The sequence below is a fragment of the Camelus dromedarius genome, chromosome 17 (assembly GCF_036321535.1).
Source record: "Camelus dromedarius isolate mCamDro1 chromosome 17, mCamDro1.pat, whole genome shotgun sequence".
Taxonomy (NCBI): Eukaryota; Metazoa; Chordata; class Mammalia; order Artiodactyla; family Camelidae; genus Camelus; species Camelus dromedarius.
Genome location: NC_087452.1, coordinates 27,948,045 through 27,963,468, shown reverse-complemented (window position 1 = coordinate 27,963,468; position 15,424 = coordinate 27,948,045). Strand labels below are relative to the sequence as shown.

General features: G+C 43.0%; 2 protein-coding genes across 2 annotated transcripts in view; one reads left to right on the top strand and one right to left on the bottom strand.

The window, feature by feature from the left end:
* Nucleotides 1–15,365, bottom strand: part of ARHGEF3 (Rho guanine nucleotide exchange factor 3) — a 281,549-nt gene extending 266,184 nt beyond the window's left edge. The window contains exon 1 of the mRNA XM_031470578.2: nt 15,304–15,365. The gene's annotated coding sequence lies outside the window, so the exon portion shown is untranslated. The remainder of the gene's footprint in view (nt 1–15,303) is intronic.
* SPATA12 (spermatogenesis associated 12) lies at nt 10,342–10,962 on the top strand. The gene is given in 4 exon segments (XM_064496835.1): nt 10,342–10,363; nt 10,366–10,389; nt 10,392–10,498; nt 10,768–10,962. Coding segments are annotated over 4 exon segments (297 nt in total). The 3' UTR covers nt 10,912–10,962.
* Nucleotides 15,366–15,424: the final 59 nt, after the last annotated feature.

Genomic DNA, 15,424 nt, shown 5'->3' with positions numbered 1-15,424 from the left:
TATTTTGATAGCACACACAGTGGGATTTTCTTATAAGTGTGAGGATGAGAGCTACAAGAGTCAAAGATGGCACCCCAGTTTTTAGGTTTGAGCAATCAGAAGGATGGAGTTGCTGTAAACTGAGATGTGGAAAGAGGACCAGCGTCCTGGAAGCCAGGTAAAGAGTGAACTTCAAGGAAGAAAAAATTATCCACTATGTCAAACACTTCTGGTAGCCAGGCAGGATTGGGCCAGAGAATGGGCCATTGGGATAAGAAACATGACAGTCACAGAAGATCTGTCAAGAGATGTTCATGAGGGGAACCCAGCCTTGCTTGGAGTAATGGGTTCAAAAGAGAATGGATGGCAGCATTATTCACAAGAGCCAAAAGTGGTAGCAACCCAAAGATCCTCAACAGACGAATGGATAAACAAAATGTGGTCTATAAATACAATGGAATATTATTCAGCCTTTAAAAAGGAAGGAAATTCTGACAATGTGAAAGAACATTTAAGACATTATACTAAAGGAAATAAGCCAGTCACCAAAAAAAAGACAAATACTGTCTTACTTGTATTGATTCCACTTATACATGACATCTAGAGTAGTTCATTCATAGAGACAGAAAGTAGAATGGTGGTTAACAGGGGCTGGGGAGAGGGAGAAATGGAGAACTATCATTCAATGTATATAGAGTTTCAGTTCTGCAAGGTGAAAAAAGGAGATTGTTGCACAACAATGTGAATATACTTAACACTACAGAACCGGACACTTAAAAATGGTTGGGATGGTAAATTTTATCCTATGTGTAGTTTATCACAATTTTTTTTAAAAGAATGAGAGAGCATGAGAGGCACAAATTAGAGTCAGCAAGTCTAGACCATCCTTTCAAGAAGTTCTGCTATAAACTGAAAAGAAGTCGGGGGTGTAAATGGAGGGAGAAGGTGGATAGGTTTTTTCCCTTAAGTTTGGAAAAATAGAGGCATGTCTGTGTGCTTATGGGACAGATTCAGTGGACAGTGTTCTTGAATGTTTAAACTTTCAAAATAAAAGCTTAACAAAAAAAGATGAAATTGAAACTATAATAAATTTAATGTTATCCAGCTACTATGTTCTCACATACAGCCTAAGCTCCCACCCAGACAGCCCCAAATACCAACAGTTCCTGTGGCGAGTGACCCACGGGACACCACAGTTATGTGGTAGCTTGTGGCTCAGGAATGGGGGGCAAAATCTTCCAAGTTTAGGCTGAGACACAGATGCTGCATTAGCACACACAGCCCTTGGATAAATCCACTGAACAAGCATCCACTAGTTGCAAATAAATGGCCCTGTTTACTTAGGGCTATGAACTCTCAGGTTTCTGATCTAAAAGTGAAATGTAAGAAAAATCCATTCAACTCAAGGCAAGAAAATCTGAGCCACCCCCATCCCCAACCCATCTGCCAACCCATGCTGCTCCTCTGTAATTGCCAAGGATGCCAAGGATGGCATTATTTTGCAGTCAACCATGGGAGAGAGGGTTCTTTCTAAAACGTTCTCCTGTTTGTAACAGTATCCCACTCCTGCTTCCCACTGCCTCTTTCCTTTCTTCTCAACAACTTCAAACAGTATTTTATCCCCTGTAATACTTATCTTTTAAGTGTCAACTTGGCTAGACCCTAATGCTCAGATTTTGGTCAAACATCATTCTAGGTGTTTCTGTGAAGGTACAGGATTTTTTTTTTTTTTAGGTGAAATTAACATTTAAATCAATAGACTCTGAGTAAAACAGATTGGTCTACACAGTATGGGTGGGTCTCATCCAGTCAAAGGCCTTACCAGAACAAAGCCTAACAGCCACTAGCAAGAAGGAATTCTACCAGCAGATGGCCCTTGGAATCAAACTGCAACACTTCCTTCAGTCTCCAGCTTGCCAGCCTGCTCTGCAGATTTTGAACTCACCAAGCCTCCACAATCACATAGAGGAATCACCAGTTCCTTAAAATAAATCTCTCTCTTTCTCTCTCCTCTCTCTCTTGCTCTCATTCTCTCTCTGTATACGTGAGATAGATAGATAGATAGATAGATAGATAGATAGATAGATAGATAGATAGACAGACAGATATTACATCTTGTATAATGTTATATAATACATACTATGCGTCATACATCACTATACATTGGATACATTAAACATTGTTATATATTGTATATGTTTGTATATTATATATTCTGTTGATTTTGTTTCCCCAGAGAACCGTGATACACCCCCAAAACAACTGACTTCCCATCAGAAATCATCTCTTATGACCTGTACTTGCATAAAACTTCAAGTCATCAGATGATTTAAAAGAAACAAAAACAAAAAACCCACAAAATACAGCAAACTTAGGAAGAATAACATCTTTCTATATTTTGATCAAAGCTATCATAGTGGATACACTGATTTTTATTGAAGTATAGTCAGTCTACTATGTTGCATCAATTTCTAGTGTACAGCACATTTCCTATTTTTTTCACTGTAAACTACTACAAGATATCGAATATAATTCCTGCGCTATACAGTATAAACTTCTTTATCTATTTTATGTATACCCATCAGTATCTGCAAATCTCAAATTCCCAATTTATTCCTTCCCACCCCCTTACCCGCTGGTAACCATAAGATTGTTTTTTATGTCTGTCTGTTTCTGTTTTATAAATAAGTTCATTTGTCTTTTTTTTTTTTTTAGATTCCACATATGAGTGATATCATATGGTATTTTTCTTTCTTTCTGGCTTACTTCACTTAGAATGACATTCTCCAGGGTGGTCCATGTCGCTGCAAGTGTCATTATTTTATTATTTTTATGGTTGAGTAATATTCCATTGTATAAATATACCACATCTTCTTTCTACAGTCATCTGTTGATGGACATTTAGGTTGTTTCCATGTCTTGGCTATTGTAAATAGTGCTGCTATGTATCTTTTTGAATTAAGGTTCCCTCTGGATATATGCCCAGGAGTGGGATTGCTGGATCATATGTTAAGTCCGTTTTCAGTCTTTAGAGGAATTTCCATATTGTTTTCCACAATGGCTACACCAAACTGCATTCCCACCAACAGTGGTTACACTAATTTTTAAACACAACTATAGGTCATACAAGTGGTAATAATTTTGTATCCATTCTGTGGATACTTTTTTCAATGTATAACAACTCTTTAGCATATTAAGTTACACCCTACTCCTTTACACTTTTAACAGTACTCAGTCTTTCTGGGTTCAAGCCCAGCTCCACTACTCACCTGGTAGTATGACACTGGGCAAGTTACCTCCCTGTGCCTCAGTTTCCCTCCATGAGGTTGCTGTGAGAATTAAATGAGATAGTACATGTAAAACCCATAGTAAATTGTCTAGTACAGTGTTTTTCAAACAGTAGGTTTTGACCCACTAGTGAAATAAATTTAGTGGGTCTCACAACCATCATTTTTTAAAAAAGCATAAGTTCATTAATGTAGAAAAGAATTATCAGAGGATGCCAGACATACATAGGGTAAGTGTTGATTCACCAAACTTGTTTCAGATACATGCGTACATGCGCACGCACACACACTCACACAGAGCAGGTTACAGTCTAGATTTATTTCTTACAATGGGTCACAGTCAAGAACAAATGTGAAAAGCTAGACTCTACCGTATAGTAAGCGCTCAACAAAATTTGGTAGCATCATCATTATTATCTCATTCTAACAGACAATATAACTTTCTTTATTAGTATAATAAAATGGAGCTGCTAACATTGGTATCAATTCTACCACTCATTCCCTGCAGTGTGATTCAAGAGTCACTCCACCTCCCTAAATTAACTTGCCAAGTCTCTCTCCTCAAAGGACTCAGGCAGTCATTTAAATATTTTCTGACTCACAATGCTGGCCAAGGATTAGTGAGGCCCTGCCCAGCCCAGAACACATGAAATATGAGTGATCTGTTAAGAAAACCACTTGAGTCTGCAAGACTGCACAGGGCCTTTGTAAAATTAAAGCCATGCTGGAGAGAAACAGTTCCCCCACCCCCTGGGAGACGTGTCAGAGAGAGAGGTTACACAAGGTCAGCTAAGCTGCACCTTCTGAGACTGAGGCTTCAGCTCTGTAACATGCTTCCTTGTTTTGGGGTTGGGTTATGTCATTGTGTTTTTCCCCAAACTTTCCAGGCGCATATGCATGTGCACACACCCCTCACTGAAGAATGAAATGAAATCCCTACGAACTGTTCTAACAGCTTAGGTAAAGGAAATCTGTTAAACCAAAGGAGCTTATGTTTTGAAGATCTCAAAATAATTTCTATTGCATATAAGTTTTTCCTCCAGAAACAAACTAAAAACTCAGCCCAAATTAGTGCTTTTTTCATTCCTTTTTTGAAACAATAGTAATAAACAACTCCACCACCACCACCCACACACACACACACATTCACACTCTTGTTTAAAATGGAGCTCCTCGCCACAGCTGAGAGTTAGCTGAGGGGTGAGTGGATCTGCAGCTTCCAATGCAGTTCCTGGGCTGTTCCTTAAATCTGGAAAGCCAGGTTCCTACTGATACACATGTAGGTGCTTCTCTTTTTTTATTTCCTCTTTCATGAGAATACAATCCTGCACTTGTGCCAAAGCATTACATCTGGAACACATAAGTGCATGTAGGGGTGTAAACTAATCTTTTATTATGTGATAGTATTCCTTTCTTATTTTTACTCGATTCTTCAAACTATGATGGAAGGCAGAGTGGGGACAAAAATTGCTTTAGCAGCAAAACCCTCCCCTTAAATGAAATCCTACCTCTGCCCAACAGATAAAACAAGTTAAAAATGCAGCCTCACTCCAATTCCGTCCACCACTCCCTGGTACCTCCAGAGCTGTGGAGGCCCCTAGTTCTCACCACACTTCTCAAGGCACGGAGGCAGGGGAATATGGGAGGATCTTTCGGGATCTCCAACATTCCCTCAGAGTAAAGGGAACCCAGGTCTGCCATATGCTCAGTCAGTGCCAGATGTACTCCCAGGCTACAAGTTCAGGAATTAAATGTTTTATCCAAGGCCTTCAGCCTTAGATTAAACACTACACTATATTGTGTCACTTTCTTCAACAAGGAAAAGAAATGCTGATGTCCATGGATTTTTGTGTGTGCAGCTTGAAGGATGGGCCTCTAAGTGTCTCCTCAGAACACTCAGTGACTGGGGGAGGTGAGTGAGTGATGCACCCAGTAAAAGTGTTTCAGGACTGGACTTAAATCTCATTGAGATGGGAAAACTCCCTGCTGACCTACAGGCTCAATACAACACCTGTCAAATTCTTAGCCGCCTTTTTTTGCAGCAACTGACAAGTTGATCCTAAAATTCATATGGGGACCCAAAATAGCCAAAACAATCATAGAAAATGGCAAAGTTGGAAGATTCATATTTCTAGATTTCAAAGCTTAATACAAAGCTACAGTCATCAAGACAGTATAGACAGGGATACTAGCACAAGGATAGACATGTAGGTCAATAGGGTAGAACTGAGAATGCAGAAGTAAACACAGTTATGGCCAATTGATTTTCAACAAGGACATCAAGACAATTCAATGGGAAGAACAGTCTTTTCAACAAATCATGCCGGGGTCCACAGGATATCCCCAGAATGAAGAGAATGAAGCTGTACTGCTACCTCATATCACACACAAAAATTAACCCCAAATGGATCAAAGACCTAGTTTTAAGAGCTAAAGCTATAAAACCCTTAGAAGAAAACTCAGGCATAAATCTTCATGACCTTGGACTAGACAAAGTTTTCTTAGATATAACACCAAAAGCAAAAGCAACCCAAGAAAAATAGATAAACTGAACTTCATCAAAATTAAAACCTTGTGCTTCAAAGGAAACCATCAAGAAAGAGAAAAGACAACCCACAGAATGAGAGAAAATATTTTAAAAATCATGTATCTGATAAGGGACTGAATCTAAGATATATAAAGAAACTTACAACTCAATAGTAAAAAGACAACCCAGTTTTTTAAATAGGCAAAAGGTCTGAATAGACATTTCTCCAAAGAAATGGCTGGGAGCACACGGAAAGATATTCAATCAACACAATATTGAAGAACAAAGCTGGAGGACGGAGGCTACCTGACACTATAAAGCTACAGTAATCAAAACAGAGCAATATTGGTCAAAAAAAAAAGGCAAATAGATCAATGGAACAGAATGGAGAGCCCAGAAATAGACTACCATAAATACAGTCAACTGATCTTTGTCAAAGGAACAAAGGTAACACAATGGGGCAAAGACAATCTTTTCAACAAATGGTGCTGGTGCTGAAACAACTGAATATCCACATACAAAAAAAAAAAGAATCTAGACACAGACCTTTCACCCTTCACAAAATTTAACCCAAAATGTATCATAGACCTAAATGTAAAGTGCAATTACTAAAGCTCCCAGAATATAGCATAGCAGATAACCTAGAATACCTTGTGATGGTGATGCCTTTTTAGATTCAACACCAAAAACACAGTCCATGAAAGACATAATTGATAACCTGTACTTAATAAAATTAAAAACTTCTGGTTCAGCTATTATGGAAAACAGTATTGAGATTCCTCAAAAAACTAAAAATAGACTTAGCATATGATCCAGCAATCCCATTCCTGGGCATATTTCCAGAGGAAACTCTAATTCAAAAAGATAGATGCACCCCAATGTTCATAGCAGCACTATTTACAATAGCCAAGACATGGAAGCAATCTAAATGTCCATTGACAGGTGACTGGATAAAGAAGCTATATATGTATATACGATGGAATACTACTCAGCCATAAAAACCAATGAAATAATGCAGCAATATGGACAGACCTGGAGATTGTCATCCTGAGTGAAGTAAGCCAGAAAGAGAAAGGAAAATACCATATGATATCGCTTATATGTGGAATGTAAAAAAAATAACAAAAATGAACTTATTTACAAAATAGTAACAGATTCACAGACATAGAAAACAACTTATGGTTACCAATGGGGAAAGGGATGGTGAAGGGATAAACTGGGAGTCTGGGATTTGCAGATACTAACTACTATATATAAAATAGATAAACAACCAGGTTCTACTGTATAGCACAGGGAACTATATTCAATATCTTGCAATAATCTATAATGAAAAAGAATAGGAAAAGGAATATATATGTATAACTGAATCACTATGCTCTATACCAGAAATTAATACAACATTGTAAACTGACTACACTTCAATTTAAAACAATTTTTTTAATTAAACACTTCTGCTGTGCAATAGATAATACCAAGAGAATTAGAAGACAAGTCATGGAGTGGGAGAAAGTAAAAGACACATGTGATAAAGGATTGTTACCCAATATGTACAAAAAATTCTTAAAACTCAACAGCAAGAAAGAAACAACCTGAATCAAAAATGGCCCAAAGACCTTAACAGATGTCTCACCAAAGAAGATATGCAGATGGCAAGTAAGCACATGAAAAGATGCTCCACATCATCATATGTCACCAGGGAAACACAAATTAGAACAACAATGAGGCTACCACTACATACCTTTTATGACGGCCAAAGTCCAAAATACTGACACCACCAAATGCTAACAAGCATGTGGAGCAACAGACAATCTCATACATTGCTGATGGGAATGTAACATGGTACAGCCACTTTGGAAGACGGTCTGGTGGTTTCTTACAAAATTAAACATACTCTTACCATATGATCTAGCAATCACATTCCCTGGTGTTTACCTCAAAGAGGTGAAAGCTTATGTCCACATGAAACCCTGCCCATGGATGTTTATAGCAGCAGTTTATTCATAATTTTCAAAACTTGGAAGCAACCAAGATGCCCTTCAGTAGGTGAATGAAGAAATAAACTGTGGGGAAAGGGTACAGTTCAGCGGTAGAGTGTGTGCTTAGCATGCATAAGGTCCTGGGTTCAATCCCCAGTACCTCCACTAAAAAATAAAATCAAGCAAAAATCTAGTTAAAAAATACATAAAGAAACCTAATTACTCCCCGTCCCTCCAAAAAAATTTTTTAATAAAATATAATAAAAATAAACTGATATATCAGACAACGGAATATCATTTAGTGCTAAAAATAAATGTGCTATCAAGCCATGAAAAGACATGGAAGACCCTCAAATGCATATTACCAAAAGAAGACAAAATGAGAAGGCTACACACTGTATGATTCCAACTATATGCCATTCTGGAAAAGATAAAACTATGGAGACAAAAAAAAGATCAGTGGTTACCATGGAGGGTGGGAGATATATGAGAAAGTGTAGCACAGATGATTTTTAGGGCAGTGAAATACATTTATCCAAACCCACTGGAAGAAAAACACCAACTGTGAACCGTTCAGTAAACTACAGACTTTAGATGATTATGATGTGTCAATGCAGGTTCATCCTTGGTGATAAATGTACCATCCTGGTGAGTGATGTTGATTATGTTAAGGGCCATGCACGTGTGGGAGCAGGGAGTATGGGAGAAATCTCTGATTGAGGGAGAAAATTCCCATCAATCTTACTGTAAACCCAAAACAGCGTTAAAAAAAATAAAGTAAAAAAAAAAACCATATTCAACGCCACTAACCATTAGGGAAATGAAAAGCAAAACCACAATGAGATACCACTTCACATACGCTAGAATGGCAATAATCAAAAAGATGGACAGTGACAAATGTTGGTGAGGATATGGAATAATTGGAACCCTCATACACTGCTGGTGGGATTGCAGAATGGTACAGCCACTATGAAAACATTTGGCAGTTCCTCAAAATGTTAAATATAGAGTTACATGACCTGACATTCCACTGCTGGGTATATACCCAAGAGAACTGAAAACATATTTCCATACAAATTTGTACCCTCTTCCCTGGGGAAGGGGAGAGCCAGGGCAGGTAAAAAGAGGAGAGATGCATATGGACAGAGAAAGTGCTCTTAGACATGTGGTTAAAAGAAGAAAAAAAGTTGGAGAAGAATACAAACAAAATGAACAATTATGTTGGTTTTTAAAGAGACACAGGTACACACACCTATATGTAAACATGTAAGAGAAACATACAGCCAGCTGATTATAACTGTTCTTTCCAGATGCAAGCCTGGGATGAGAGAGGTGGAATTTCATTTTTTACTCTACAATGTCTGATTTGTTTGCATTTCTGTATATTAAGAAATAATCAATGTTTCTTCTACAAAAGAGCATTTCTTTTTCTAGCCAAAACGGAAGGAAAGAGGGAAGAGGCCATTAGAGTTGGTCAGTGAGGAAACTTGTGAAAGTGGAAAAAGCATCCCAAGTGGTGGGAACAGCAGAAGCAAAGACGCAAAAGTGGAAAAGCCCCTGTGGTATTTGGGAGACTGTCAGGTTCAGCTCCATTACAGGGTCCAGCGGGTGACCTGGGATGGGAGGTTGGTAAAGACGAATCAGCACAGTGAGTTGAAGCAGCCAAGTTTCAAGTGTGTCATGTGTCCCTCAGGGACTGGGGACATGCAGGTGAACACTGTAGGCTGCGGGCTGGGGAGACTGCTGGGGGAGGACACGGGGAGAGACTGGGGCAGCTGTGGTTGGGCAGAAAGTCTCAGTAGCAGTTCATACCTGGCCTCTGTCTCACCATAAACTGACTCCCAGCTCCATTATCCAGATTTGGCTCCTAATAAGATCATCTCCATAAAGAAAAGCACCTGCACCAATGAAGTCACCAGATCTGAATAAAGAACGTCCAGTGGGTCAGAGCACACATTTCCTATAGGAGCACAAAGCAGTGATGGAGTGACCTGGGTCAGTCCTAAGTCACAAGATGACCCTAGCCAGCCCCTTCTGCATACAGGCTGTGATGAGGGTAAGCACGCTGCAAATACCTTCTCATGTAATCCTCAGAGCAAACCTGTGAGGGTACAGGCAAGCACTGTCCCCATTTACAGATGAGCAAACTGGCTTGCAGAGGTTAGGCACCTTGTCCAAGGTCACTCCACTTGTAATGCTGGGATGGAAACTGGAATACAGGACCCCGACTGCCATCTCTACAACCTCCAGACACCTCAATTTGCCTCAAGGCCAGTCAGTGCACTGCTCCAGCCTCCAGGAAAATATCACTAAGCTCAGAATTGGAGATGAATCCAGGGCTTGGGTTTCTATCAGCAGGAACAGCAAATCCAGATCCATAAAATGACCATATGCTGGCTGGAAGTGGAGGTGGGGTGTTGGGACATGGAGCCAAGTCTGACTGTTAAATAACTAACTAGCTTGGTCTTTAGCTAGCTGAACCAGGCAAGACACCAAGCTGCCTCCTCTGTTCAGCTCTGGCCACAGGCCCCAGCTTCTCTTTATGGAGCATTCTGGTTTTGACCAGGGCCCCATGTATAGCTCTGCCCCAACTTGTAATCCACCTTGGAAAAGTCAGGAGATCCTGGGAAATAAAGGCAATGACTTTCTCCAGCCTTGTTGTTCCATGGTCACCAGGGACCCCAGGGCATCCACCTACCATCCCAACAAAATCTCACAGAGCCAGGGACTGAGCATTTGGCTAGAAGCAGCCTCTGCCTCCCAGAGCTGACATCCCACGGTGATATGCACCAAAGGGAGGCCTGTCCAAGATACTGAAAACACTGTCTCTCTTTACATCACTGAATAAATCTTCAACGAAGATCCTCCTCACTTCCATCTCTCCTAATACAACTGAGGAGATGCCTAAGAAGTTGGCAAGTTATTCATCACTCAATTTCCCAGTCTGGAAAATGGGTTCACTAAGAGGGCCTGGGCCACAAGACAGTTGCAGAGATAACATGAAGATGTTGCTGCAGAGCTCAGTAGCACACAGCACAGCCATTCAAATCAACTGGCATTTATTGAGGGCTGCTATGTCAGCTCCTTTTCCACAGTACACTTCAATGCATGCACACACACACAGAAACACACACTGCTATAACCAATGAGAACTGAGAGCCAGTAACTTTCTGGACCTTTGCACATGCTGTTCTCTCTTCCTTCTGTCCCATTCCATGCTCCGAGGCAGGGAGGTTATAGCCATCCCTCTCTGTATCTTCTTAGATGTCACTTTTTCCAAGGAGACTTCCTGTCACACCTCCTTTATGCTATGCTAAATAACATCAATTGATTAGTCGATCAGTCAATCAGTGGAGAGAATGGGAAGCATTCATCTCTTGGTCCACAATCCTATACATTTTCATATCTTCACTTTTTCCCATCAAAGCCCTGCTGAGTAACTTTTTTCCCTCTAGGTGATGAGGTGGATGTAACCAAATGACACAAAAGAGGAAGGAGTGCATGGTCAGGGCAGGTGGGGTGAGGCAAGCCCTACTGTCTAGAATTATAGTTCCAGCAGTGTCCCCGAGGCTCATGCTCATTGCCCAGGCAGCAGTTTCAGGAACATCATCACTCCAGGTCCCACGCTCAGGAAAGGAAGGTGGGAGCCTTCTGGTCAACCAGGAGAGCACACAACGTTGAGACTTTACTCCAGCCACCTGCTAGGATTTGGAGAGAAGGTGGGAAAAGTTCTGCTCACACTGCCTCATTTCCTCTCTCCCTTCCCCAGGGAGATAGACCATGTTCAGGGCCCCAGAGCTGACTGGTCACACCAAGAGCCTGACTGCAACCTTGGGTTCCATATGCATAGAATGGTCTTCCCCAAGATACCCACATGGCTGCTCCCTCTTTCAACTGGGTTTCTGCTCGGTTGCTGCTTCCTCAGAAAAACTTGCCCTAACCTAAACCAACCCTGCCTCCATCCCAGTCACTCTGATGCCCTTACCCAGCTTCATCTTCTCATCACACTGATCACACTCCCTGACACCATATTACAGGTCTAGTTGTCTGCTGTCCATCTCCACCACTGGGATTTGATCTCCTAAAGGGAGGAATGCTGTTGGTTTTCTTGACTGCTGTGTGGCCAGTGCCAGAGTCCTTCCGTAAGTCATTCTTGAATAAATGAAGTACACGAGCTGAGCCAAGAGGCTAAGGCACATAAAAAAAGCAAAGCTTACCTCCAAACCTCTCCAGGAGACCCCACTCCACTCACCACACTGGTGATCTCAGACACTGGAACTGACTCAATAAACTAGAATCATATATAAAAACATTTCGTTTTCACTCAAGTTTCAACCTGTATATGTGAGGTGATATGAATCAGGCAATAGGTATACAAACCATTAAGATAATGAGTCCAAAGATTAATTTTTTAAGTATATATAGGGCCACAATTAATAAACTGATTAAGGAACGATTAGGAAAAATCCAGGGAAAGAACAAAAGAGTAAAAGAAACAGAGCCCCACCCCTGCTGCCCAATGAGTTACAGGAGCCTGGACAATGCAGAGCTTGGCCTGATAGGTTTGTAAGCTATTGTAGTTTTCTTTGATGCCTCTTTGCCTCAGATCCCCTCTGATGACATATGACTCAGTAGCACACTGAGTTCTGGCCAGGGCTCAGGAACCTTGGTGATGGCAGAAGCAGAGGCAGCTCACTGGGATGGATGGTGATGGATGAAGGGAGATCAAGATGCAAAACAGACCAGGAAAACTGGAGTGGTAGCATGCAGAAGCCCGGAAGCCATATCTCATCCTAATCAGAGTGGGTGCAGGGGCTATAAGCAGTTTTCTGCACCCACATCTTTCCTCCAACAGAATGGGCTCTCTCAGGAGGCAGTGAGTCCCCTGTCACTGGAGGATTCAAGCTCAGTTAAGCAATAACTAGGAAGAGATGCTGTGGAGGTAGTTTAAATTGCAGGTTGAACAATGTGACCTCAAAGGTCACTTTAACCCAGAGCTCCTGATTAATGGCCTGTTTCTTTGCATCTCACTACTCTTAAACCTCTCCAGCCTCACCTCACTTCCCTCAGTGGACACTCATTCGTTCTGTCACTCAGGGACATTTATTGAGCACCTACCATGTGCCAGGGACCAGAGTTCAGCAGTGACCAGGGCAACACATCTACCCTATTGAAGTCTACATTCTCCTGGGTGGATGAAGATAATAAACCCATAAATAGATGCATGAGTAAGACCATTTCAGGTAAGCTCCATGAGTAAAAGATAATGGGGGGATGTGATAGAAACTGAAGGAAGAGGGGCTGTTTTAGACAAACTGCTCAGGGGAAATTTTCTACAGAGGAGACATCTGAGCTAAAGGGCAAGAAGTTGTCAGACATGAGAAGTGCTGGAAGAGTGTGTGCACCAGAGGGAGGAACATGTGCAAAGGCCCTGAGAAGTCTCCTGATACCTTGAGTTCAAATTTTCATGAACTGCACCCCATCCTAAAGGCCCCACCACAGGCCAACAGTCCCTACCCCCACCACCTGCCTTCTACTTTCCCAATGGACTTCTTTATCAGATTTTCTCAAGTCAAGGCAGACCTGAATTTTCCACTGGAAGGTCTGCTCTGAGCAAGGGCACAAAGGAACGTGTGTGCATCTCCACCTCCAGAGGCAGAGGTAATGCTGACATGTTGACTCCATAAAAAAAAAAAAAAAATGGGCCTGCCCTGTATAGGGAGCAAGAACTCGCATCTTCCCACCAGCTGTTCAGGGCCCACTTTTGTGGGATGCAGGCCTTTTGCAGAGTAAGATAAAAAAAGAGAACCCTCTGGAAAAACATACACGTGTGCTCCAGCATCTCATGTGTATCTCAGGAGGTTCCTGGAGCCCCAGGTTCAGAACACCCATCTGTGGTTACTACCACCAGAAGTAAAAATTAAACTAGTGCAGCCCAGGGACACCCCACTGATGGAAAGGACAAGTCGCTGGAGGTGAATGAATGAAATGGGAGAGACAGGATCAGGTCATCAGCCCCTAAATAGACTCCCACATTCACAGAGACAGAGGATGTCAGCTTGTCAGGGGGCCCAAGGCCTGTAAGAATTCAGGTGAAACTTTATCCACTCCACCCCAGCCAGAGAAACGTCCAGTCACAGCCCAGAGCCTCCAGAGAAGGTCCAAGATCCCACTCTGCAGGAGTGTCCTTGACAAAGGTCATCACTAATCTCGTGTTCTGAAAGACATTTTGCACAAGGCTGGTTAACCATAGGAAGTGTTACTGCAAAGCCCAAGTATTTCAAGACTGAAGGGGACACCACGCTACTGTGTGAACAAGGCAGGTCCTTGGCAGGAGGAGAAGTGCCAAGAGCCTGCCCACCTACCCGACTGGGGAGCTAGGGTCGCAGATGCCCTGTTAGATGTGAGCCACAACAATAACAAGAACAGCTACCCGAGGTGGAGGCACTATATTAAGAACTTTAATCTTACACAACCTTTTAAATTTTGTACTATTATCATCTTCATTTTATAGATGAGGAAACTGAGGCACAGACAGGCGAAGTAACCTGCCCAAGACTACACAGCTGAGACACAGACAAAGCGAAACTCTCCTCTTCCACACCCAAGGACAGAAAAGCGGTAATACCTGGATAGTGCCTGAAATACTTAAAAATAAGTTTCTGCTAGTTCGTCCAAGACAACTACTGTTTGGCAGTTCTCACATCCTCGCCCAGTGCTGGAAGAAAGCCTGGATTCGGCATTAAATGGAGCAAGAGCCCTCTAGGAACAAGCAGCTCTGTTTCGGCAATGTTCAAGCCCACGATGAGGCCGCTGATAGTGCAAGCGCCGCTCTTCCTCGTGGCAAAACCCAAAGGAACCCATTTCTACCCGACTCGGTAGAAACTTCCACACTCAGAAAACGCTCAGCTCACCTGTCTCAAACTCCGAGGCACCGAGGTTCACTTTAACCTCTGGTGTCCGCCTTTCCCCTGCCCCCCACCCCCTCACCCCCGCCTCTATCTCAGGATCCTCTGGCCGCGCAGTTTAAAAGATGCAGCCGCCAGCACTGGGGCCTGGGTGGGCTCGGAACCGCCGGCACCGCCGCGTGCGCTCAAATCCCCCGCCGCAAAGTGAATCGGCGGTCCTGTGAGCCCCCAGCCAGCACTGCCAGACGCTGACCTATGGGAAGACCCCAGAGAGAAAGGGGCTGCGCCCCAGAACAGGTAACACCTCCCTCCCCGGAAGTGGCTGCGGGAACTTTCAACCAAGGGTTACCGGAGGACCGAAGTCACGGTCTGTTTCCAGAGCTGGTGGTGGCATCGCCTACCTGCGCCGCGCCCGGGCGCCTAGTGCGCCCCGGAGCGCTCCGAGTGCCCCGGGCGAGAGAGCCTACAGAGCCCGCTGCGGGTACTGGGATGGGGCGAGGGGGACCCTAGCGGGTTCCAGCTCCAGGATGGTGGGTGAAGGAAGAAGAGGAACCAGCCAGGGAAATTATCCTGCTCCAGGGGGTCTAGCGGAGCAGCGGGGCTCCAAGCCAGCCGCCCACACTCACCTCGGCGCCCAGCGCGGTCTCGGCCGGCGGCGCTGCGGAGCGCACAGCGGCTACGATGGTGGCAGCGGCGGCTGCGGGGGCGGCTCCCCGGGGCGGGGCGGGGCTGCGGGCAGAGAGGCCG